Below are 27,101 nucleotides of genomic sequence, written 5' to 3' on the forward strand. Positions count from 1 at the left end.
TCTGTATATTACATGCCTCCTCCCTGTATACTGTCTGTATATTACATGCCTCCTTCCTGTATACTGTCTGTATGTTACATGCCTCCTCCCCGTATACTGTCTGTATGTTACATGCCTCCTCCCTGTATACGGTGTCCTCTCTCTGTATATTAGATGTCGGGCTCTGCTCTCTCCTCTCTGTATACTGTCTCCTCTCTCTGTATATTAGATGTCGGGCTCTGCGCTCTCCCCTGTATACTGTCTCCTCTCTCTGTGTATTAGATGTCGGGCTCTGCGCTCTCCTCTCTGTATACTGTCTCCTCTCTCTGTATATTAGATGTCGGGCTCTGCTCTCCTTTCTGTATACTGTCTCCTTTCTCTGTATATTAGATGTTGGGCTCTGCTTTCTCCTCTCTGTATACTGTCTCCTCTCTCTGTATATTAGATGTCGGGCTCTGCTCTCTCCCCTCTGTATCCTGTCTCCTCTATCTGTATATTAGATGTCGGGCTCTGCTCTCTTCTCTCTGTATACTGTCTCCTCTCTCTGTATATTAGATGTCGGGCTCTGCTCTCTCCTCTCTGTATACTGTCTCCTCTCTCTGTATATTAGATGTCGGGCTCTGCTCTCTCCTCTCTGTATACTGTCTCCTCTCTCTGTATATTAGATGTCGGGCTCGGCTCTCTCCTCTCCGTATACTGTCTCCTCTCTCTGTATATTAGATGTCGGGCTCTGCGCTCTCCTCTGTATACTGTCTCCTCTCTCTGTATATTAGATGTCGGGCTCTGCGCTCTCCTCCCTGTATACTGTCTCCTCTCTCTGTATATTAGATGTCGGGCTCTGCTCTCTTCTCTCTGTATACTGTCTCCTCTCTCTGTATATTAGATGTCGGGCTCTGCTCTCTTCTCTCTGTATACTGTCTCCTCTCTCTGTATATTAGATGTCGGGCTCTGCTCTCTCCTCTCTGTATACTGTCTCCTCTCTCTGTATATTAGATGTCGGGCTCTGCTCTCTCCTCTCTGTATACTGTCTCCTCTCTCTGTATATTAGATGTCGGGCTCTGCTCTCTCCTCTCTGTATACTGTCTCCTCTCTCTGTATATTAGATGTCGGGCTCGGCTCTCTCCTCTCCGTATACTGTCTCCTCTCTCTGTATATTAGATGTCGGGCTCTGCTCTCTCCCCTCTGTATACTGTCTCCTCTCTCTGTATATTAGATGTCGGGCTCTGCGCTCTCCTCTGTATACTGTCTCCTCTCTCTGTATATTAGATGTCGGGCTCTGCTTTCTCCTCTCTGTATACTGCCTCCTCTCTCTGTATATTAGATGTCGGGCTCTGCGCTCTCCTCTCTGTATACTGTCTCCTCTCTCTGTATATTTGATGTCGGGCTCTGCTCTCTCCTCTCTGTATACTGTCTCCTCTCTCTGTATATTAGATGTCGGGCTCGGCTCTCTCCTCTCTGTATACTGTCTCCTCTCTCTGTATATTAGATGTCGGGCTCGGCTCTCTCCTCTCTGTATACTGTCTCCTCTCTCTGTATATTAGATGTCGGGCTCTGCTCTCTCCTCTCTGTATACTGTCTCCTCTCTGTATATTAGATGTCGGGCTCTGCGCTCTCCTCTGTATACTGTCTCCTCTCTCTGTATATTAGATGTCGGGCTCTGCTCTCTCCTCTCTCTGTATACTGTCTCCTCTCTCTGTATATTAGATGTCGGGCTCTGCGCTCTCCTCTGTATACTGTCTCCTCTCTCTGTATATTAGATGTCGGGCTCTGCTCTCCTCTCTGTATACTGTCTCCTCTCTCTGTATATTAGATGTCGGGCTCGGCTCTTTCCTCTCTGTATACTGTCTCCTCTCTCTGTATATTAGATGTCGGGCTCTGCTCTCTCCTCTCTGTATACTGTCTCCTCTCTCTGTATATTAGATGTCGGGCTCTGCTCTCTCCTCTCTGTATACTGTCTCCTCTCTCTGTATATTAGATGTCGGGCTCTGCTCTCTCCTCTCTGTATACTGTCTCCTCTCTCTGTATATTAGATGTCGGGCTCTGCTCTCTCCTCTCTGTATACTGTCTCCTCTCTCTGTATATTAGATGTCGGGCTCGGCTCTCTCCACTCTGTATACTGTCTCCTCTCTCTGTATATTTGATGTCGGGCTCTGCTCTCTCCTCTCTGTATACTGTCTCCTCTCTCTGTATATTAGATGTCGGGCTCTGCGCTCTCCTCTCTGTATACTGTCTCCTCTCTCTGTATATTAGATGTTGGGCTCTGCTCTCTCCTCTCTGTATACTGTCTCCTCTCTCTGTATATTAGATGTTGGGCTCTGCTCTCTCCTCTCTGTATACTGTCTCCTCTCTCTGTATATTAGATGTCGGGCTCTGCGCTCTCCTCTCTGTATACTGTCTCCTCTCTGTATATTAGATGTCGGGCTCTGCTCTCTCCTCTCTGTATACTGTCTCCTCTCTCTGTATATTAGAAGTCGGGCTCTGCTCTCTCCTCTCTGTATACTGTCTCCTCTCTCTGTATATTAGATGTCGGGCTCTGCTCTATCCTCTCTGTATACTGTCTCCTCTCTCTGTATATTAGATGTCGGGCTCTGCTCTCTCCTCTCTGTATACTGTCTCCTCTCTCTGTATATTAGAAGTCGGGCTCTGCTCTCTCCTCTCTGTATACTGTCTCCCCTCTCTGTATATTAGATGTCGGGCTCTGCTCTCTCCTCTCTGTATACTGTCTCCTCTCTCTGTATATTAGATGTTGGGCTCTGCTTTCTCCTCTCTGTATACTGTCTCCTCTCTCTGTATATTAGATGTCGGGCTCTGCTCTCTCCTTTCTGTATACTGTCTCCTCTCTCTGTATATTAGATGTCGGGCTCTGCTCTCTCCTCTCTGTATACTGTCTCCTCTCTCTGTATATTAGATGTCGGGCTCTGCTCTCTCCTCTCTGTATACTGTCTCCTCTCTCTGTATATTAGATGTCGGGCTCTGCGCTCTCCTCTGTATACTGTCTCCTCTCTCTGTATATTAGATGTCGGGCTCTGCTCTCCTCTCTGTATACTGTCTCCTTTCTCTGTATATTAGATGTTGGGCTCTGCTTTCTCCTCTCTGTATACTGTCTCCTCTCTCTGTATATTAGATGTCGGGCTCTGAGCTCTCCTCTCTGTATACTGTCTCCTCTCTCTGTATATTAGATGTCGGGCTCTGCTCTCTCCTCTCTGTATACTGTCTCCTCTCTCTGTATATTAGATGTCGGGCTCGGCTCTCTCCTCTCTGTATACTGTCTCCTCTCTCTGTATATTAGATGTCGGGCTCTGCTCTCTCCTCTCTGTATACTGTCTCCTCTCTCTGTATATTTGATGTCGGGCTCTGCTCTCCTCTCTGTATACTGTCTCCTCTCTCTGTATATTAGATGTCGGGCTCTGAGCTCTCCTCTCTGTATACTGTCTCCTCTCTCTGTATATTAGATGTCGGGCTCTGCTCTCTCCTCTCTGTATACTGTCTCCTCTCTCTGTATATTAGATGTCGGGCTCGGCTCTCTCCTCTCTGTATACTGTCTCCTCTCTCTGTATATTAGATGTCGGGCTCTGCTCTCTCCTCTCTGTATACTGTCTCCTCTCTCTGTATATTTGATGTCGGGCTCTGCTCTCCTCTCTGTATACTGTCTCCTCTCTCTGTATATTAGACGTCGGGCAGTGATATACGGTTCCTCTCCTTGTATATTACGGCCGGCAGGACGCTGCGCATATTCCTACATTGTTATTAGACGCTCTTATAAATATTATCAGGATGAAGCTCGGCACCTCCGCGATTCAGGAAATAAGTCACCGCAACATCCTGGTCTCATCCCGAAATACCGTGACCCCCGTCTACACCCTGTTCTGTCTGCCGGGGGAGGGGCTCGGTGTTTATAATGTATGGATAATGACTACGAGAAGTTCTGGGTACTTTTGTGGCTCAGAATATCACGTCTGTCATGGTGAATATTATTTTGTGACCTAGAACTTGTTCTAATCTGAATATCTCTTGAGGTGACAACAATATATTTACATCTTTATGTCACGCACATCACCCGAGGCACAACTTCTGGTCTCACTTCTCTGAACGCCAGTTATGTGACATAAAATACAAGTTTCTAATAGATTTATATTGTCTGTAGTTTATAATCTTCTCTATATTGTCTGGAGTTGTTATATTCTGACTGTAGTTTATAATCTTCTCTATATTGTCTGGAGCTGTTATATTCTGACTGTAGTTTATAATCTCCATGTTGTTATATTCTGACTGTAGTTTATAATCTCCATGTTGTCTGGAGTTGTTATATTCTGACTGTAGTTGATAATCTCCATGTTGTCTGGAGTTGTTATATTCTGACTGTAGTTGATAATCTCCATATTGTCTGGAGTTGTTATATTCTGACTGTAGTTTATAATCTCCATGTTGTCTGGAGTTGTTATATTCTGACTGTAGTTTATAATCTTCTCTATATTGTCTGGAGTTATATTCTGACTGTAGTTTATAATCTTATTGTCTGGAGTTGTTATATTCTGACTGTAGTTTATAATCTTCTCTATATTGTCTGGAGTTGTTATATTCTGACTGTAGTTTATAATCTTCTCTATATTGTCTGGAGTTGTTATATTCTGACTGTAGTTTATAATCTACTCTATATTGTCTGGAGTTGTTATATTCTGACTGTAGTTTATAATCTTCTCTATATTGTCTGGAGTTATATTCTGACTGTAGTTTATAATCTACTCTATATTGTCTGGAGTTGTTATATTCTGACTGTAGTTTATAATCTTCTCTATATTGTCTGGAGTTATATTCTGACTGTAGTTTATAATCTACTCTATATTGTCTGGAGTTGTTATATTCTGACTGTAGTTTATAATCTTCATGTTGTCTGGAGTTGTTATATTCTGACTGTAGTTTATAATCTTCTCTATATTGTCTGGAGTTGTTCTATTCTGACTGCAGTTTATAATCTCCATGTTGTCTGGAGTTGTTATATTCTGACTGTAGTTTATAATCTTCTCTATTGTCTGGAGTTGTTATATTCTGACTGTAGTTTATAATCTTCTCTATATTGTCTGGAGTTGATATATTCTGACTGTAGTTTATAATCTCCATGTTGTCTGGAGTTGTTATATTCTGACTGTAGTTTATAATCTCCATGTTGTCTGGAGTTGTTATATTCTGACTGTAGTTTATAATCTCTATATTGTCTGGAGTTGTTATATTCTGACTGTAGTTTATAATCTCTATATTGTCTGGAGTTGTTATATTCTGACTGTAGTTTATAATCTTCTCTATATTGTCTGGACTTGTTATATTCTGACTGTAGTTTATAATCTTCTCTATATTGTCTGGAGCTGTTATATTCTGACTGTAGTTTATAATCTCCATGTTGTTATATTCTGACTGTAGTTTATAATCTTCATGTTGTCTGGAGTTGTTATATTCTGACTGTAGTTTATAATCTCCATGTTGTTATATTCTGACTGTAGTTTATAATCTTCATATTGTCTGGAGTTGTTATATTCTGACTGTAGTTTATAATCTTCTCTATATTGTCTGGAGTTGTTATATTCTGACTGTAGTTTATAATCTCCATGTTGTCTGGAGTTGTTATATTCTGACTGTAGTTTATAATCTCCATGTTGTCTGGAGTTGTTATATTCTGACTGTAGTTGATAATCTTCTCTATATTGTCTGGAGTTGTTATATTCTGACTGTAGTTTATATTCTGACTGTAGTTTATAATCTCCATGTTATATTCTGACTGTAGTTTATAATCTTCATGTTGTTATATTCTGACTGTAGTTTATAATCTTATTGTCTGGAGTTGTTATATTCTGACTGTAGTTTATAATCTTCTCTATATTGTCTGGAGTTGTTATATTCTGACTGTAGTTGATAATCTTCTCTATATTGTCTGGAGTTGTTATATTCTGACTGTAGTTTATATTCTGTCTGGAGTTGATATATTCTGACTGTAGTTTATAATCTTTTCCTCCTTTCTTTCAGATTCCTCCATGATGCCCTATCACGTCATATGACCACGCTGTCGCCATGTCGGCTACCGATACTTTACCACCTCCTATTCCCCTTTCCCAGAAGCCTGTTCGTATTATAAAAGCCAGACCCCCAAATCGGCCTCCACCTCACCTGCCTCCTAAACCTCCTCAGAAACTGGCACCGTGCCCCCAGCCTGTCCCCGTGCCACCAGTTGCCGAGCACGTACACCCAGAACCTACTGCCGAGCCAACCTCATCCGGGGTATGTGTGAAGAAGATCGCCGGCCTGTTCCAGAAGGATCCTGGAGGTGGCAGCAGCAGCGATGACCCTCAGCCAAGATTACCTCCAAAACCGCCAGCTCTACTGACAAAGGAGGAAAAGGTGACACCGGGAAACAAGGAGGAGCCGCCGATCATTGACGTCAAGTCAACGGTTGAGAAGGACGAGGACCAGAACTGTCCCCCCCGTGAGTATCTCCTGCTGAGTACATGTACTGATAGTAACCATGAATATACGCCAGCGTCCGGTATGCTGTTATGGTCCTGGCGATCCATCCCGCCAAACGGCAGCGGGGCCCGAGCTCCTGAGAACCCGACTCATTGTCTTATTTTCCTCCATGGAGGGCAGAATACTTGTGTTGTCATGTTGGCGCTGAGGTCACTGGTCCCGGCTTCTTATCTCTGTGGTTGTATGGATGTATCTGGAGTTAGTTGGGGTGCCATGTTGGCGCTGAGGTCACCGGTCCTGGCCTCTTCTCTCTCTGTGGCTGTATAGATGTATCTGGAGTTAGTTGTGGTGCCATGTTGGCGCTGAGGTCACTGGTCCCGGCTTCTTATCTCTGTGGTTGTATAGATGTATCTGGAGTTACTTGTGGTGTCATGTTGGCGCTGAGGTCACCGGTCCCGGCCTCTTCTCTCTGTGGTTGTGTGGATGTATCTGGAGTTAGTTGTACCCCTGTGGTCCCATGTTGGCGCTGAGGTCACCGGTGGTAGCCTCTTCTCTCTATGTGGTTGTATAGATGTATCTGGAGTTAGTTGTGGTGTCATGTTGGCGCTGAGGTCACCGGTGGTAGCCTCTTCTCTCTATGTGGTTGTATAGATGTATCTGGAGTTAGTTGTGGTGTCATGTTGGTGCTGAGGTCACTGGTCCCGGCTTCTAATCTCTGTGGTTGTATAGATGTATCTGGAGTTACTTGTGTTGTCATGTTGGCGCTGAGGTCACCGGTCCCGGCCTCTTCTCTCTGTGGTTGTGTGGATGTATCTGGAGTTAGTTGTACCCCTGTGGTCCCATGTTGGCGCTGAGGTCACCGGTGGTAGCCTCTTCTCTCTATGTGGTTGTATAGATGTATCTGGAGTTAGTTGTGGTGCCATGTTGGCGCTGAGGTCACTGGTCCCGGCTTCTTATCTCTGTGGTTGTATGGATGTATCTGGAGTTAGTTGGGGTGCCATGTTGGCGCTGAGGTCACCGGTCCCGGCCTCTTCTCTCTCTGTGGCTGTATAGATGTATCTGGAGTTAGTTGGGGTGCCATGTTGGCGCTGAGGTCACCGATGGTAGCCTCTTCTCTCTATGTGGTTGTATAGATGTATCTGGAGTTAGTTGTGGTGCCATGTTGGCGCTGAGGTCACTGGTCCCGGCTTCTTATCTCTGTGGTTGTATAGATGTATCTGGAGTTACTTGTGGTGTCATGTTGGCGCTGAGGTCACCAGTCCCGGCCTCTTCTCTCTATGTGGTTGTATGGATGTATCTGGAGTTAGTTGTGGTGTCATGTTGGCGCTGAGGTCACCGGTGGTAGCCTCTTCTCTCTATGTGGTTGTATAGATGTATCTGGAGTTAGTTGTGGTGCCATGTTGGCGCTGAGGTCACCGATTGTAGCCTCTTCTCTCTATGTGGTTGTATAGATGTATCTGGAGTTAGTTGTGGTGCCATGTTGGCGCTGAGGACACCGGTCCCGTCTTCTTATCTCTGTGGTTGTATAGATGTATCTGGAGTTAGTTGTGGTGTCATGTTGGCGCTGAGGTCACCGGTCCCGGCCTCTTCTCTCTGTGGTTGTGTGGATGTATCTGGAGTTAGTTGTACCCCTGTGGTCCCATGTTGGCACTGAGGTCACCGGTGGTAGCCTCTTCTCTCTCTGTGGTTGTATGGATGTATCTGGAGTTAGTTGTGGTGTCATGTTGGTGCTGAGGTCACCGGTGGTAGCCTCTTCTCTCTATGTGGTTGTGTGGATGTATCTGGAGTTAGTAGTACCCCTGTGGTGCCCATGTAGAGTAGACTGCAGTAGGAGTAATCTTCCACGCAGCGGAGATGATGGGTGTTCTCCTCTCTCCTGGCTCGGCCGAGGCTGCAGCTGTTGGGGCGAGCGCCACCCGACCACGCGTCTGGGAGTGGATGTGAGGAATCCGTCCGGCGCTGGGCGGAAACGTTGTCCAGTTGTCGCTGTGGATTTTAACCCTTCACTGGATGCCGGCGTTGGGACACAACTGAATGTGTGTGATGGATTGTACATCCTACTAAGAGCTGCAATCCTCTGTTATCAGCCATCACGGCATCTCTCACACAGTGACCCGTACAACCGGTTATAAGTTGTTGTTCTCTGTTATCAGCTGTCACCTACTATATCCTGCTGTGACCCATTGTCCCGTTCTCATGTGGATCCGGGGTCACGTGTCTGATATCCATACAGGGAAGCGCCAATTTCTTAACGGGGACGTCTCATGGAGCCGACGAGCGTTTGCAGCTCCGCCACTGATCCAGCCCGTCGATCGGCGCTCGTTCAGACGGCGCGACGATGGGACTGTATGGAGACGGGTTAATAGGATCGTTCGTCCGCATACAGTTGGCGTAATGTCGTCCACACGGGGAGATGCGCCGCTGACTAGCGACCGTAAAAGATGCGATCACCCGATCAGTAAGTGTTTGCTCGTTCACCTGCTGATTGTTTCCCGGTTCACACAGGGCAGTGATCAGGTCGATCCTTCATACGAGCGATCGCCGTCCAATCATTGACCTTTAGTCCCAGATTTTATTTCCTCCTCATTTTCTTACGGTCACACCCAGTTCACGTTTGACGGGCTCCGGTTTTTTTCTCGTGTCCCGCAGGCGCAGCGGTTTTCTTCTTCCGGCTTCTACAGATTTTCGGCATTTTTCCCCCTCCCTTTACTGCTTTTGTTTTTTTTAGTGACTTTATTTCCTTATGACGTAAACAAAACCTCCGAACTCCGGATTTAGTCGCCGTTCCCCCGCCTTGTCTTGCAATTTCAGCAGAGGAAAGACTCGATGCTCCATAGGTGCCGCTTGCTGTGTGCTAGTGCCCTCTGTTATCAGCCGTCATCAAATACAACACGTACAGGTAGAGTTCCAGTCTCAGGCTGCGCAGACCACTATGTCCCGCACTGGTTTGCTGATCGTTATTGATCCTACTCTACCAAATCCAGCCTGGTACGCGCTATTGTCCGCTGTTAGCAGCCATCATGTAGATGAGATATACGCCATGTATACCGCAGCACTCACAGATGGCGAGACGTAGACGTTCCCATCACTTGTCAGACCCGCACATCGCCTTTTATGGAAGTTTAGCTCCCCGCAAGCTGTTGTTCTATGTTATCAGCCATCTAACTTTTTTCTGAGTGTAGCCCACTATGAGCTGTTACTATCTGTTATCAGTCTTTCCGGTTCCCTTTAACGAGCCTCCCTCCCTCCCCACACGCCGCGTCCTGGCGCGTTTAGGTTACGGTAGGTTTCCGTGCGGTCTGTAGGGGGCGACGTGCCTTGTTTGAGGGGCATTTATCTGTTCGGTTTGGACTCGTGTGACCTGATTGGACCCAACAGCGTCCCGTAACGTTTCTTATCCCTCCGCACGTCGCGTTTCACGTAATATATATGGCGACCGTTAAACCGATCGTCTGTCCGGCCGGGTACGCCGCGCCGCCACCTTGTGAGCCGGTGCAGAGCGACATCCCTTACGAGAGGTCGCGCTCACAATGTGACAGAGCAGGATAGTTGTTACAGTGTCACGCGTCCTGGGCGGTAGAACCGGTTTTGCGGGGCACGTGTCTCATAAGACGGCGGGGAAGGATGTAAACATCGGCTCGTGTCGTGGGCGGGACGTGACTGGAAGTAAACTGACAAGAATCTGATTAATGCGGCAGGTAGTCGGCGTGGAATTACCCAGCATGCAGCAGGCTGGTTGCTAGGGACGCAATGCATAGCAACCCCATAGAAAAGGCTGTCGTCACTATGGATACACGGTCTGTCGCAGGTCTTCAGATCAGGGGGATCGGCCGGGCTCGCACCAGCCGTTCCCATCACCGCTTCTCCTGCCGCTTTATTAATCAGATTTTTCCAGCTATAATCTTGGCTGGAGGTTCCCTTTTAAATCTCTTCATATTGCTGCTCCGCCATTGGTTCAGCGATTTTCTCGGTGACTTGTAGTAGTCTGTCATAGGACACGCTTCCAAATGTTTGGAAGCGTCTTAAAGGGCCGGTACCGGTGACAAAATATTGCTAAAATTCTTAGTGACCCCCGAGTATCGGGACAAAGAGCACGAGGAGACGTGGGGCTTAAAGGGGAAATGAATCAGACCCTGCGGGCCTTTCCCTTATTGGAGGCACATTTATTTATTTATTTTGATATCGGACCAAATTTTCTGTCAATTGTCAGCTCTTGGGACTAGAGTCCTTCTGTCTTCCTCCTATAGGTTTCTGTCTTCTATATATATATATATATATATATATATGAGATCTAATGGAGCGGAGGTGATGGTGATTATTTTGGTACAATTTCCCCCCCCCCCCGCAGCTGTTCCTGGGGCGTCAGTGATGAGAACAGCCGCACAGGGGCCGCTCTTCTATCTATAGAATTATACATATATCTGAGCATTGTCCGCAGACCCAGGCTGGGAAGAGTTAACACCCCCCCCTCCCTGTTGTATTTGGGAGTTGTAACCTTATCCCCCTCCACCCCACCCATGATCCTGCTGCGTCACTTGCCCCCCTCTACTGTCTGATATTTGACCAGGACGCCCAGTGACCGCGATCCTCCGAGCAGACCCCAGACCGGGAAGAGGTACAACAGGGTAGAGTAAAAGTGTGGGTCCTGCGTCTTATGAGGAGGGGGCTGGGGGGTAGATGGAGTATTGGCAGGTGTCTCCTTCTATGGACACATAGGAAAGGCTCATGAATGTTTCACCTGAATTGTAAAATCTCCAAAAATGTTTGAGTTTTTCACTTTTTTTTTGACCTGGTGCCCCCTAGTGATAAAGCCATGTAATGACACGTATAATAATAATAATGACGCTTTTCCTTGGTTGGGTTTTGCTGCTGATTTCCCCCCATAGGGCTGACTATGGATCTGCTGCAAGCCGGAAAATGCACGTGTGAATGGAGTCCTGGGAAACCTTGCACTGGGCTGATACCTGTGGCTCTGAGCGGCCGCTGCGTGATCCGTCTTATAATATCCTGTCACCCGTGATTATATATAAGGAGGTTATTTAAGCCGTCAGACATTCCTCCGAGATCCGTGCTGGAATTAACAAATGAGGTCAAGCCGCTGTGTAAGAGTGTATCACCGCTCCGTACAAGCTGCGGGGTATATAGAGACGGAATATATACTATAGAGCTCCACTCTAATGGCGTATTACAGAGGTATTCTCCCCTAGAAGCATCTCCGCCCTTCAACACGGGGGCCTTCAGCTTCATACTATAGAGCTATAGGGGGCCGAAGATCGCACATAAAAATAGATCGACTCCTTAGCGCCATCTGCTGTACATTTTTGGTGCTATCTACTTCCAGCCGAGTGTTGTAAATGTTTGCTGCGGGTATATTACAGCTGACACTTTGCTAACGTTTAGCCCCTCAGATGCCAAGGTCAATAGCGACCGCATCATCTAAGTGGTTATAGTGGGCTCGATCTGTTACCGCATCGACGCCCCGCGATTCGATCGCCGGTTACCAATGGGCTTCCATGGTATCCGGTAGGTCTGCCATCGGTGTATGCCTATTCATTTTTCACTGGCAGGTAGGGCCGGGCCATTTTGCCCAAAAATAAAATCGAGATTTTTTTTCAACCTTTATGAGCGATTTTCTATTTGAATATTGATTTTCTTATTAATATTAAATAAACTGAAAAAAATACCAAGAGATGGTTTACGGAAGAACTCCCATGAACAATGGTATTTCTTTGCCCGTTTGTAATAGGCATCTGGTACACGTATGTATTTATTAGTATTTATTATTAGTGCCACACGGCCCCCCCTCCCAGGTAGTGCCACACGGGCCCCCCCTCCTCAACCAGAGCATTGCCGATGCTCTGGCCGGGGATTCCGCTTCAGGAGAAGCCCCTGACGTCACTGTCCATATATGGTGATGTCCGGAGCAGAGCTGAAGTCCTGGGCAGAGCGCTAGTAAAGTCTCTACTCCGGCTCTGGGGAAGCCCCTGACATCACTGTCCATATATGGCTAGTGGTGTCAGGGGCAACCCCAGAGCCAAAGTCCTGGGCAGAATGCTACTAGCACTCCGGGACACTGCTCTGCTCCAGACAACACTATCCCTATATGGACATTGATGTCAGGGGCTTCAGCACCAATCTCCGTTTACATTCTCTCCCCCCCCCCCCCCCCCATCCCTTTTCTGAATGACCTCCCCCCATTGGCTGGCAGCATACGACTTCATAAGCTGCCAGCCAATACTAGACTAAAAGAAGCAGTACTGGCATGCCGTGCCAGTACTGCGGAGACTTACGTCGAGCAGCCGCAGGAGGAGGTGGGAGGAGACAGCGTTGTCCTGTGTCTCCTCCCTCCTCACTGAATGGATGGGATGGCAGCCAGCGTCAGCGCAGGGGAGCAACCGTGGTGAACGATCGACTCCATTTTAGTCACTGGTGGCGATGCGGCGGCGCTCCCTCCTGTAGCTCAGCCCGATGGTGAGATTATTAAATCGATTCAACTATTCTGTTTAAAAACTGAATCGTCACAGGACTCAAGGGCGAATTAATCCCCCTCCCCTACTGACCTCCCCTACTGACCGCCCCTACTGACCTCCCCTACTGACCTCCCCGACTGACCTCCCCGACTGACCTCCCCGACTGACCGCCCCTACTGACCGCCCCTACTGACCTCCCCTACTGACCTCCCCTACTGACCGCCCCGACTGACCTCCCCGACTGACCGCCCCTACTGACCGCCCCCACTGATATTGAAAAAAAAAATAATTAATACTTTTTTTATTTAACCCCTTAGTGACCGGCCAATTTTAGGCCCTAATGACCAAGCAATTTTTTTTTTTCGTTTTTCTATTGTCGCATTCAAAGAGTTAGAACTTTTTTATTTTTCTGTCCACATAGCCGTATGAGGACTTGTTTTTGGCGGGATTAGTTGTACCCATTTTGGGGTATGTATCATTTTTTGATTAACTCTTTTTGGGGGGAAATAGCAAAAAAAAAACGGAAATTCCACCATTGCTCTATGCGTTTTTAAATTGACGCAGTTCACTGTGCGGTGTAAATAACACGTTCCCTTTATTCTATGGGTCGGTACGATTACGGCGATACCACATATGTAGAGGTTTTTATGTTTTACGACTTTTGCCCAATAAAAACACTTTTGAACTAAAATAATTAGTTTTTGCGTCGTCGCTTTCCAAGAGTCGTCATTTTTTTTATTTTTCCGTCAATGTAGTGATTTTTTGGGCTTGTTTTTTGCGGGACGAGACATAGTTTTGATTGGTGCTGTTTTGGGGGTAGATGGGACTTATTGATTAACTTTTATTATGACTTTTTGGGGGGCAATGGAAAAAAAAATAGCAATTTCGCCATGGTTTTTTTTCGTTTATTTTTTATTTTTACGGTGTTCACCTCGCGGCTTAAATTACATATTAACTTTATTCTTTGTGTCCTTACGGTCCTTAGACAGCCGAGCCGTGGCCCCAGTCTGCACGAGACACCCATGCAAGGCTTAGACGGGGCCACCGTGAAAACATGTATTGGTGATCATTAAGGGGTTAACGTTATTTTTTGTTTTTTTACTTTTTTATTTTCATGCTTTAATGTACTGGCATGTATCTATATACTGATAGTACACAGGCAGTGGTGCCCTAAGTATTCCCTAACTACAGGAAATATGGGCAGACCACCCTGGGGTCCTTCAATGGATCCGGAGCTGTCTGCCCATATATGGTATGTCCCTCGATGGCGTCACAGGGATTCCCCCTTCTCATCTTCCCCTTGAATGGTGCGGTGGTGTTCAGCATTGATCGCAGTATTCACGGAGAATAGCAGCAGAGATCAGTATCGAAATACATGGATTAGGGCCTGTTCACATCTGCATTGCCCTTCCGTTGAGGGGTTCAGTCGACTGCGCTCAAAACAACGGAACCCTGTAACAACGGTGACCAACGGAAACCATTAACAACGTTTCCGTCACCATTGAGATCAATGGTGAGGGAAACGGAAGCTAAGGTTTCCATTTGCCTTTCCGTTGAGGGGTTAACCTGACGGAAACCTCCGACGGAAACCCACAACGGAAGGGCAACGCTGATGTGAACAGGCCCTTAATGGTGTCGAACCGTTTTTAAGGGTGCACGGCATCGAAGTAATCTCTATTTCAATGCATCGTGCAACCCTAATCGCATGACCAAGTCCCCTAGTGGCGGTAAACAAAAATGGAAAAAAAACAACTTAAAGCGGCTCTGTCACCAGATTATCAAACCCCTCTCTCCTATTGCATGTGATCGGCGCTGCAATGTAGAGAACAGCAAAGTGTTGTTTTTTTTTTGAAAAACGATCATTTTTGCCCAAGTTATGAGCAATTTTATATTTATGCAAATGAGCTTTTCAATGGACAACTGGGCGTGTTTTCTCGTATTTCCAACTGGGCGTGTATTGTGTTTTTACCAACTGGGCGTTGTGAATAGAAGTGTATGACGCTGACAAATCAGCATCAAGCACTCATCGCTCCCACCCAGCTTCTTTCACTGCAGAAATACAGCGTGACGTCACCCACAGGTCCTTCAACCTTGTCGTCGGACAAAGAAGATACATCGGCTCCAGGCGTCCAAAAGGTTAATATGCTCGTCTCTAGGGAGTTTGCTATGCTTACCTGCACATACCCTGCCCTGTACCCGCTGACGCCTGGAGCTGATGTGTCTTCTCTCTTCCGACGCCAAGGTTGAAGGACCTGTGGGTGACGTCACGCTGTGTCTGCAGTGAAAGAAGCTGGCTGGGAATGATGACGTCACCCACAGGTCCTTCAACCTTGGCGTCGGAAGAGAAAAGACACATCAGCTCCAGGCGTCAGAGGGTACAGGGCAGGGTATGTGCAGGTAAGCATAGCAAACTCCCTAGAGACGAGCATATTAACCTTTTGGACGCCTGGAGCCGATGTATCTTCTTTGTCCGACGACAAGGTTGAAGGACCTGTGGGTGACGTCACGCTGTATTTCTGCAGTGAAAGAAGCTGGGTGGGAGCGATGAGAAGTGTATGATGCTGATTTGTCAGCGTCATACACTTCTATTCACAACGCCCAGTTGGTAAAAACACAATACACGCCCAGTTGGTAAAACGAGAAAACACGCCCAGTTGTCCATTGAAAAGCTCATTTGCATAAATATAAAATTGCTCATAACTTGGGCAAAAATGGTCGTTTTTAAAAAAAACAACTTTGCTGTTCTCTACATTGCAGCGCCGATCACATTCAATAGGAGAGAGGGGTTTGATAAACTGGTGACAGAGCCGCTTTAAATAAAATGTGCAGGAAAAAAAAGAAAAACGAATCAAAATTCAAAAAATATATTTAAAAAAAGTTCACATAAGGTACCAAAGTGAACTACAGAAATCACGCCCTGATCCAACCCCATCGACGGTCCCCGTCCTAATATTGTGGAACGATCGTTAAAGTCTCTGATCCGATTTGCATTTTGGTTTCCGGGTAGGAGGAATGATTCAAGTTGGAACGTGAAGATGTTCAGTCGCCGTTCACTAAGGAAACCTATGACTAACCCTTTATTGTGCTGCCTGCCGTATACTTTATGGCCAAATCCGCACAGTCATGTGACCAATATAAAACGCACCCGCCCTTCGTCTACATTCCATCTCCTTCCTTACATGTTGGAGGACGGGAGTCCTTGGAGTGATTCTTAGAAGAAAAGGTCAACCCTGTGCATGATTTAACGAGGATTGGGAAAGCTTGAGTTCCGAGGAATTGTTGTCTGCAGCTTACCTCATTTTATGGAGATGGAGGGAAGATAATTTGCTGGTAAATAGTCTGACAAAGAAGCTTCCACGTGGAGGCCTCTGTGTTCTGAAAACTTCTCCATTTTAAGGATCCTTGATGTGCTCCTCAATGTAGATGCCTACTCGATGGTACATGATCAAAGAAGCTTCCACGTGGAGGCCTTTATGTTCTGAGAACTTCTCCGTTTTAAGGATCCTTGATGTGCTCCTCAATGTAGATGCCTACTCGATGGTACGTGATCAAAGAAGCTTCCACGTGGAGGCCTTTATGTTCTGAGAACTTCTCCGTTTTAAGGATCCTTGATGTGCTCCTCAATGTAGATGCCTTCTCGATGGTACGTGATCTGAAGTAGGCTGATCTTGAGTTTCTGGAATTTGTAGTTCTCAGTTGATGTTTGTTTTATAAATTTATGGTGAGTTAATATGGAGGGACAGTTGTGAGTGGACACATTGATGTTCTGATAAACTTCTGAGGTGATCGTAACGTAGACATCTGCTCAATGGCTGGTGGACATGGCTAGGATTTCTTGTCCAATGCTTGTTGAGATGATGTGCCGGTGACTGGTTCATCAAGGCTTCCTAATCCCGGCCCTCACTGTCTAATTTGTTCTCTTTCGATGATGGTATTTAAGTCGACTTATTAGACCAAAAAGATGAGTGGCCAACGGTCTTGTCTCGATGCTCCGTGTGGATTTATGTGATTGGTTAATTTCTCGAAATTTAACATTTACTCATTAAACAAGTGTCTTCCTCCAGTGATAATGGTCTACTGACGTCCCTCGATATGGCCGGGAGAACAATTGTTCTCTCCATAATATATCTTCTCTTCTTAATTCTTCCAGCCCTACCTCCAAAACTCTTTCAAGACCCAGATGAGCGATTGACCAAGATGGGATCCTGTCCACCCCGAACAGCCTGCCCTTCCAGATGCTGCTGTGCTTGCCATCAACAAAGACCAGGAATGGTGTTGGTGTGGCTTCCAGAATCTTCAGTGGTGTCTCCTGGCCTTCACGTCAACGAAGCTTCAGACTCTTCGGATGACAGTGGTGTCTTTCAGAGAGTTTTATCCTTGAATGAAGACGAGGATGAAGATGGTACGAAATGGGGTTCTTGGCACCTGAAAGACAAGATGAACGTTGGAGCCTGTTACCCGGTGAGACGAAGGTCGTTAAAGTATGCGGAGCAATCCCGGCAGAACTCGGGCGACGGTATTGGTAATGAGAAAGTGAGGAACAGTGTAGTTCTTACTTCTTACAAATCAACGGGGGAAAATAATTTTAATGGCGATTTGCCAAGCTTGACTTTTGAGGAAGCAAAAAATTCACACAAGTCTGGAAGGGCAAACCATGTCCCAGAAATTCCCAAGCATGGACCACCAACTCATAGGAAATCAAAAGCCAGTGGAAATGTAGATACTTCTGTAGATGTTGACCTTCCAGAGACTCCAGCATCTTCCGTTTTATCCAATGGTCCTGCCCATGACCACGTTCAGCCCGAGGCCGCACTAGCAAAAAATTCAAAGTCAAAGAGCATTTCTTTTTCTGATGAAGTTTTGTCTATGACGGACAGGGTGGTCAGAGATTCCGTTGACTCCACTAGTGGCTCTAAAGACCCTTTACACAACTCTGTACAATCCAATGAAGGTCCAATTTCCGATCCTGTTACACTAAGATGTGCGGGAGAGACGCGCTCTAAGATCAGAAAGCCTGCCCGTAGAAGCAAAGTGCCTCCTCTATCCTCGTCTGAAGCTCCAGAGCCGCCACCATCTCTACCTCCTAAAGTGCCCAGCAAGCCCCCTAGAGGAGCCGCTCCCCCACCACCTCCTGCTCCACCTCCGTTCTTGAGAAAGGGGTCTTTGAAACGGTATTCGTTGGGTAACACAGAGGAGATGATGGACAAAGATAAGAAAATGGCCTCAAATAGTCTTCCAGTTGAGGCTGTATATAAAGAAAAAGAACCTGGTACATCACTGGAGGACGCAAATGGTGAGGGATGAAATAAGACCAATTTACACTTCTCCCATCATAAATATTGTATGCTCGTCTCCACCTCTGCAGATGTCATAGGGGGCGGTATTATAGTAGTTATATTCTTGTATATAGGAGGCAGTATTATAGTAGTTATATTCTTGTATACAGGGAGCAGTATTATAGTAGTTATATTCTTGTATATAGGGGCAGTATTATAGTAGTTATATTCTTGTATATAGGGGGCAGTATTATAGTAGTTATATTCTTGTATATAGGAGGCAGTATTATAGTAGTTATATTCCTGTATATAGGGGCAGTATTATAGTAGTTATATTCTTCTATATATGGGGGCAGTATTATAGTAGTTATATTCTTGTATATAGGGGACAGTATTATAGTAGTTATATTCTTGTATATAGGGGGCAGTATTATAGTAGTTATATTCTTGTATATAGGGGGCGGTATTATAGTAGTTATATTCTTGTATATAGGAGCAGTATTATAGTAGTTATATTCTTTTATGTAGGGGCCAGTATTATAGTAGTTATATTCTTGTATATAGGGAGCAGTATTATAGTAGTTATATTCTTGTATATAGGGGGCAGTATTATAGTAGTTATATTCTTGTATATAGGGTAGTATTATAGTAGTTATATTCTTGTATATAGGGTAGTATTATAGTAGTTATATTCTTGTATATAGGGTAGTATTATAGTAGTTATATTCTTGTATATAGGGGGCAGTATTATAGTATTTATCTTCTTGTATATAGGGGGCAGTATTATAGTAGTTATATTCATGTATATAGGGGGCAGTATTATAGTAGTTATATTCTTGTATATAGGGGGCAGTATTATAGTAGTTATATTCATGTATATAGGGGGCAGTATTATAGTAGTTATATTCTTGTATATAGGGGGCAGTATTATAGTAGTTATATTCTTGTATATAGGGGGCAGTATTATAGTAGTTATATTCTCGTATATAGGGGGTAGTATTCTAGTAGTTATATTCTTGTATATAGGGGGCAGTATTATAGTAGTTATATTCTCGTATATAGGGGGCAGTATTATAGTAGTTATATTCTTGTATATAGGGGGCAGTATTATAGTAGTTATATTCTCGTATATAGGGGGTAGTATTCTAGTAGTTATATTCTTGTATATAGGAGCAGTATTATAGTAGTTATATTCTTGTATATAGGGGGCAGTATTATAGTAGTTATATTCTTGTATATAGGGGGCAGTATTATAGTAGTTATATTCTTGTATATAGGGGCAGTATTATAGTAGTTATATTCTTGTATATAGGAGCAGTATTATAGTAGTTATATTCTTGTATATAGGAGCAGTATTATAGTAGTTATATTATTGTATATAGGGTCAGTATTATAGTAGTTATATTCATGTATATAGGGGGCAGTATTATAGTTGTTATATTCTTGTATATAGGGCAGTATTATAGTAGTTATATTCTTTTTTTATAGGAGCAGTATTATAGTAGTTATATTCTTGTATATAGGGGCAGTATTATAGTAGTTATATTCTTGTATATAGGGGGCAGTATTATAGTAGTTATATTCTTGTATATAGGGGCTAGTATTATAGTAGTTATATTCTTGTATATAGGAGCAGTATTATAGTAGTTATAGTCTTGTATATAGGAGCAGTATTATAGTAGTTATATTCTTGTATATAGGAGCAGTATTATAGTAGTTATATTCTTGTATATAGGGGCAGTATAATAGTAGTTATATTCTTGTATATAGGAGCAGTATTATAATAGTTATATTCTTGTATATAGGGGCGGTATTATAGTAGTTATATTCTTGTATATAGGGGCAGTATTATAGTAGTTATATTCTTGTATATAGGAGCAGTATTATAGTAATTATATTCTTGTATATAGGGGCAGTATTATAGTAGTTATATTGTTGTATATAGGAGCAGTATTATAGTAGTTATATTCTTGTATATAGGAGCAGTATTATAGTAGTTATATTCTTATATATAGGGGGCAGTATTATAGTAATTATATTCTTGTATATAGGGGCAGTATTATAGTAGTTATATTCTTGTATATAGGAGCAGTATTATAGTAGTTATATTCTTGTATATAGGAGCAGTATTATAGTAGTTATATTCTTGTATATAGGGGCAGTATTATAGTAGTTATATTCTTGTATATAGGGGCAGTATTATAGTAGTTATATTCTTATATATAGGGGGCAGTATTATAGTAGTTATATTCTTATATATAGGGGGCAGTATTATAGTAATTATATTCTTGTATATAGGGGCAGTATTATAGTAGTTATATTCTTGTATATAGGAGCAGTATTATAGTAGTTATATTCTTGTATATAGGGGGCAGTATTATAGTAGTTATATTCTTGTATATAGGAGCAGTATTATAGTAGTTATATTCTTGTATAAAGGGGGCAGTATTATAGTAGTTATATTCTTGTATATAGGGGGCAGTATTATAGTAGTTATATTATTGTATATAGGGGCAGTATTATAGTAGTTATATTCTTGTATATAGGGAGCAGTATTATAGTAGTTATATTCTTGTATATAGGGAGCAGTATTATAGTAGTTATATTCTTGTATATAGGGGCAGTATTATAGTAGTTATATTCTTGTATATAGGGGCAGTATTATAGTAGTTATATTCTTGTATATAGGGGGCAGTATTATAGTAGTTATATTCTTGTATATAGGGGGCAGTATTATAGTAGTTATATTCTTGTATATAGGGGGCAGTATTATAGTAGTTATATTATTGTATATAGGGGGCAGTATTATAGTAGTTATAATATTGTGTATATAGGGGGCAGTATTATAGTAGTTATATTCTTGTATATAGGGGGCAGTATTATAGTAGTTATATTCTTGTATATAGGCGCAGTATTATAGTAGTTATATTCTTGTGTATATAGGGGGCAGTATTATAGTAGTTATATTCTTGTATATAGGGGCAGTATTATAGTAGTTATATTCTTGTATATAGGAGGCAGTATTATAGTAGTTATATTCTTGTATATAGGGGCAGTATTATAGTAGTTATATTCTTGTATATAGGGGCAGTATTATAGTAGTTATATTCTTGTATATAGGGAGCAGTATTATAGTAGTTATATTCTTGTATATAGGAGCAGTATTATAGTAGTTATATTCTTGTATATAGGAGCAGTATTATAGTAGTTATATTCTTGTATATAGGAGCAGTATTATAGTAGTTATATTGTTGTATATAGGGGTAGTATTATAGTAGTTATATTCTTGTATATAGGGGTAGTATTATAGTAGTTATATTCTTGTATATAGGAGCAGTATTATAGTAGTTATATTCTTGTATATAGGGAGCAGTATTATAGTAGTTATATTCTTGAATATAGGGGGCAGTATTATAGTAGTTATATTCTTGTATATAGGGGGCAGTATTATAGTAGTTATATTCTTGTATATAGGAGCAGTATTATAGTAGTTATATTCTTGTATATAGGAGCAGTATTATAGTAGTTATATTCTTGTATATAGGGGCAGTATTATAGTAGTTATATTCTTGTATATAGGGAGCAGTATTATAGTAGTTATATTCTTGTATATAGGAGCAGTATTATAGTAGTTATATTCTTGTATATAGGAGCAGTAATATAGTAGTTATATTCTTATATATAGGGGGCAGTATTATAATTTTTTTCCAAACACTGTGAACTTTTTTTAATTTTGATCCTCTTTCAGACTCGTTGGATTTGTGTCCGGAGAGTTCGATGTTAAGGTTAGTTTTTATTGTTGTCGCCATTTCATACATGTAGATAACGTGTCTCATTTTCGTTTTGTTGCATTCTACACGGTACAATCCCTTAAAATGTTTATTACTTTTAGAACGCCATCTGTCAAAAGCCCAAAATCCATAGACTGGGAATCACACTTGCGAGACGGTAAGAACTTTTATGGTATACAGATGTGTTAGTAGCGTGGACATAGACGTGTGATCCTATAAACCTCTATCTCGTGCAGAGCCGCTGTACCAGACCTATCGCCAGACTGTGATCAACAAGGAGATCCGGAGACAGACGGTCGCCCGGAACAGCAGCTTCACAAGCTATGACTCCTCGCAGGAAAGTCCGCTATCTGCAGGGGGTTCCCCGAAACAAGGACGGAGATCAGCTGCCCCTCACAACACCTTGTGGCAGGAATTGCCGTCTGTGATTGACAGTGGCGTCCTGGACAGTATGAGCAACGACGAGAAGAAAATGCAAGAGGTAAAAGCAACGTCAGTCCAACATGTCTTCTCCTGTGTAACATGTAGAGGTGAGGATCTCCCGTATAACATGTAGAGGTGAGGATCTCCCGTATAATACATAGAGGTGAGGATCTCCCGCATAATACATAGAGGTGAGGATCTCCCGTATAATACATAGAGGTGAGGATCTCCCGTATGACATGTAGAGGTGAGGATCTCCATATAACACGTAGAGGTGAGGATCTCCCGTATAATACATAGAGGTGAGGATCTCCCGTATAATACATAGAGGTGAGGATCTCCCGTATAATACATAGAGGTGAGGATCTCCCGTATAACACGTAGAGTTGAGGATCTCCCGTATAATACATAGAGGTGAGGATCTCCCATATAATACATAGAGGTGAGGATCTCCCGTATAATACATAGAGGTGAGGATCTCCAGTATGACATGTAGAGGTGAGGATCTCCTGTATAATACATAGATGTGAGGATCTCCCGTATAATACGTATAGGTGAGGATCTCTTGTATAACAATGAGAGGTGAGGATCTCCTGTATAACAATGAGAGGTGAGGATCTCCTGTATAACAATGAGAGGTGAGGATCTCCTGTATAACACGTAGAGGTGAGGATCTCACATATAACACGTAGAGGTGAGGATCTCCAGTATAATAATACATAGAGGTGAGGATCTCCCGTATAATAATACGTAGAGGTGAGGATCTCTCGTATGACATGTAGAGGTGAGGATCTCCTGTATAACATGAGAGGTGAGGATCTCCTGTATAATACATAGAGGTGAGGATCTCCCGCATAATACATAGAGGTGAGGATCTCCCGTATAATACATAGAGGTGAGGATCTCCCGTATGACATGTAGAGGTGAGGATCTCCCATATAACACGTAGAGGTGAGGATCTCCCGTATAATACATAGAGGTGAGGATCTCCCGTATAATACATCGAGGTGAGGATCTCCCGTATAACACGTAGAGTTGAGGATCTCCCGTATAATACATAGAGGTGAGGATCTCCCGTATAATACATAGAGGTGAGGATCTCCCGTATAATACGTAGAGGTGAGGATCTCCCGTATAATACGTAGAGGTGAGGATCTCCCGTATAATACGTAGAGGTGAGGATCTCCCGTATAATACGTAGAGGTGAGGATCTCCCGTATAATACGTAGAGGTGAGGATCTCCCGTATAATACGTAGAGGTGAGGATCTCCCGTATAATACGTAGAGGTGAGGATCTCCCGTATAATACGTAGAGGTGAGGATCTCCCGTATAATACGTAGAGGTGAGGATCTCCCGTATAATACGTAGAGGTGAGGATCTCCCGTATAATACGTAGAGTTGAGGATCTCCCGTATAATACATAGAGGTGAGGATCTCCCATATAATACATAGAGGTGAGGATCTCCAGTATGACATGTAGAGGTGAGGATCTCCTGTATAATACATAGATGTGAGGATCTCCCGTATAATACGTATAGGTGAGGATCTCTTGTATAACAATGAGAGGTGAGGATCTCCTGTATAACAATGAGAGGTGAGGATCTCCTGTATAACACGTAGAGGTGAGGATCTCCAGTATAATAATACATAGAGGTGAGGATCTCCCGTATAATAATACGTAGAGGTGAGGATCTCTCGTATGACATGTAGAGGTGAGGATCTCCTGTATAACCATGAGAGGTGAGGATCTCCTGTATAATACATAGAGGTGAGGATCTCCCGTATAATACATAGAGGTGAGGATCTCCCGTATAATAATACGTAGAGGTGAGGATCTCCAGTATAATACGTAGAGGTGAGGATCTCCAGTATAATAATACGTAGAGGTGAGGATCTCCCGTATGACACGTAGAGGTGAGGATCTCCCGTATGACACGTAGAGGTGAGGATCTCCCGTATGACACGTAGAGGTGAGGATCTCCCGTATGACACGTAGAGGTGAGGATCTCCCGTATGACACGTAGAGGTGAGGATCTCCCGTATGACACGTAGAGGTGAGGATCTCCCGTATGACACGTAGAGGTGAGGATCTCCCGTATGACACGTAGAGGTGGGGATCTCCCGTATGACACGTAGAGGTGGGGATCTCCCGTATGACGGGTAGAGGTGGGGATCTCCCGTATGACGGGTAGAGGTGGGGATCTCCCGTATGACGGGTAGAGGTGGGGATCTCCCGTATGACGGGTAGAGGTGGGGATCTCCCGTATGACGGGTAGAGGTGGGGATCTCCCGTATGACGGGTAGAGGTGGGGATCTCCCGTATGACGGGTAGAGGTGGGGATCTCCCGTATGACGGGTAGAGGTGGGGATCTCCCGTATGACGGGTAGAGGTGGGGATCTCCCGTATGACGGGTAGAGGTGGGGATCTCCCGTATGACGGGTAGAGGTGGGGATCTCCCGTATGACGGGTAGAGGTGGGGATCTCCCGTATGACGGGTAGAGGTGGGGATCTCCCGTATGACGGGTAGAGGTGGGGATCTCCCGTATGACGGGTAGAGGTGGGGATCTCCCGTATGACGGGTAGAGGTGGGATCTCCCGTATGACGGGTAGAGGTGGGGATCTCCCGTATGACGGGTAGAGGTGGGGATCTCCGTATGACGGGTAGAGGTGGGGATCTCCCGTATGACGGGTAGAGGTGGGGATCTCCCGTATGACGGGTAGAGGTGGGGATCTCCCGTATGACGGGTAGAGGTGGGGATCTCCCGTATGACGGGTAGAGGTGGGGATCTCCCGTATGACGGGTAGAGGTGGGGATCTCCCGTATGACGGGTAGAGGTGGGGATCTCCCGTATGACGGGTAGAGGTGGGGATCTCCCGTATGACGGGTAGAGGTGGGGATCTCCCGTATGACGGGTAGAGGTGGGGATCTCCCGTATGACGGGTAGAGGTGGGGATCTCCCGTATGACGGGTAGAGGTGGGGATCTCCCGTATGACGGGTAGAGGTGGGGATCTCCCGTATGACGGGTAGAGGTGGGGATCTCCCGTATGACGGGTAGAGGTGGGGATCTCCCGTATGACGGGTAGAGGTGGGGATCTCCCGTATGACGGGTAGAGGTGGGGATCTCCCGTATGACGGGTAGAGGTGGGGATCTCCCGTATGACGGGTAGAGGTGGGGATCTCCCGTATGACGGGTAGAGGTGGGGATCTCCCGTATGACGGGTAGAGGTGGGGATCTCCCGTATGACGGGTAGAGGTGGGGATCTCCCGTATGACGGGTAGAGGTGGGGATCTCCCGTATGACGGGTAGAGGTGGGGATCTCCCGTATGACGGGTAGAGGTGGGGATCTCCCGTATGACGGGTAGAGGTGGGGATCTCCCGTATGACGGGTAGAGGTGGGGATCTCCCGTATGACGGGTAGAGGTGGGGATCTCCCGTATGACGGGTAGAGGTGGGGATCTCCCGTATGACGGGTAGAGGTGGGGATCTCCCGTATGACGGGTAGAGGTGGGGATCTCCCGTATGACGGGTAGAGGTGGGGATCTCCCGTATGACGGGTAGAGGTGGGGATCTCCCGTATGACGGGTAGAGGTGGGGATCTCCCGTATGACGGGTAGAGGTGGGGATCTCCCGTATGACGGGTAGAGGTGGGATCTCCCGTATGACGGGTAGAGGTGGGGATCTCCCGTATGACGGGTAGAGGTGGGGATCTCCCGTATGACGGGTAGAGGTGGGGATCTCCCGTATGACGGGTAGAGGTGGGGATCTCCGTATGACGGGTAGAGGTGGGGATCTCCCGTATGACGGGTAGAGGTGGGGATCTCCCGTATGACTCGTAGAGGTGGGGATCTCCCGTATGACTCGTAGAGGTGGGGATCTCCATGTTGTTGGCTCCAGTATCATATTTGCGTTGACAGTCGGCCATGTTGTTTGTCTTTAGAGCATGTTTGAGGTTCTGACCTCTGAGGCTTCGTACCTCCGTTCGCTGAATGTGCTGACTGAACATTTTCTTGGGTGCCGCGACCTCCAGGAGGCGCTGGTCATCAGGGAGAAGAAAATTCTGTTCTCCAACATCCTCAAGGTGAAAGAAGTCAGCGAGAGGTGAGTGACTGCACTGTATTATATGCTGATATGTGATATATAATGACTGATGACCGCGCTGTATTATATGCTGATATGTGATATATAATGACTGATGACTGCGCTGTATTATATGCTGATATGTGATATATAATGACTGATGACCGCGCTGTATTATATGCTGATATGTGATATATAATGACTGATGACCGCGCTGTATTATATGCTGATATGTGATATATAAGGACTGATGACTGCGCTGTATTATATGCTGATATGTGATATATAATGACTGATGACCGCGCTGTATTATATGCTGATATGTGATATATAATGACTGATGACCGCGCTGTATTATATGCTGATATGTGATATATAATGACTGATGACCGCGCTGTATTATATGCTGATATGTGATATATAATGACTGATGACCGCGCTGTATTATATGCTGATATGTGATATATAATGACTGATGACCGCGCTGTATTATATGCTGATATGTGATATATAATGACTGATGACCGCGCTGTATTATATGCTGATATGTGATATATAATGACTGATGACCGCGCTGTATTATATGCTGATATGTGATATATAATGACTGATGACCGCGCTGTATTA

At 44.5% G+C, this 27,101-nt stretch overlaps 1 protein-coding gene across 1 annotated transcript in view; it reads left to right on the forward strand.

The window, feature by feature from the left end:
- LOC142729710 (uncharacterized) overlaps positions 1-27,101 on the forward strand; it is a 60,427-nt gene that overhangs the window by 15,806 nt on the left and 17,520 nt on the right. Inside the window, exons 2-7 of the mRNA XM_075849296.1 lie at positions 5,995-6,451; positions 17,053-18,195; positions 21,927-21,963; positions 22,071-22,126; positions 22,206-22,450; positions 26,335-26,495. Coding sequence (XP_075705411.1) covers positions 6,040-6,451; positions 17,053-18,195; positions 21,927-21,963; positions 22,071-22,126; positions 22,206-22,450; positions 26,335-26,495 — 2,054 coding nt within the window. The 5' untranslated portion in view covers positions 5,995-6,039. The remainder of the gene's footprint in view (positions 1-5,994; positions 6,452-17,052; positions 18,196-21,926; positions 21,964-22,070; positions 22,127-22,205; positions 22,451-26,334; positions 26,496-27,101) is intronic.

This window comes from Rhinoderma darwinii, unplaced genomic scaffold (genome assembly GCF_050947455.1).
Source record: "Rhinoderma darwinii isolate aRhiDar2 unplaced genomic scaffold, aRhiDar2.hap1 Scaffold_732, whole genome shotgun sequence".
Classification (NCBI taxonomy): Eukaryota; Metazoa; Chordata; class Amphibia; order Anura; family Rhinodermatidae; genus Rhinoderma; species Rhinoderma darwinii.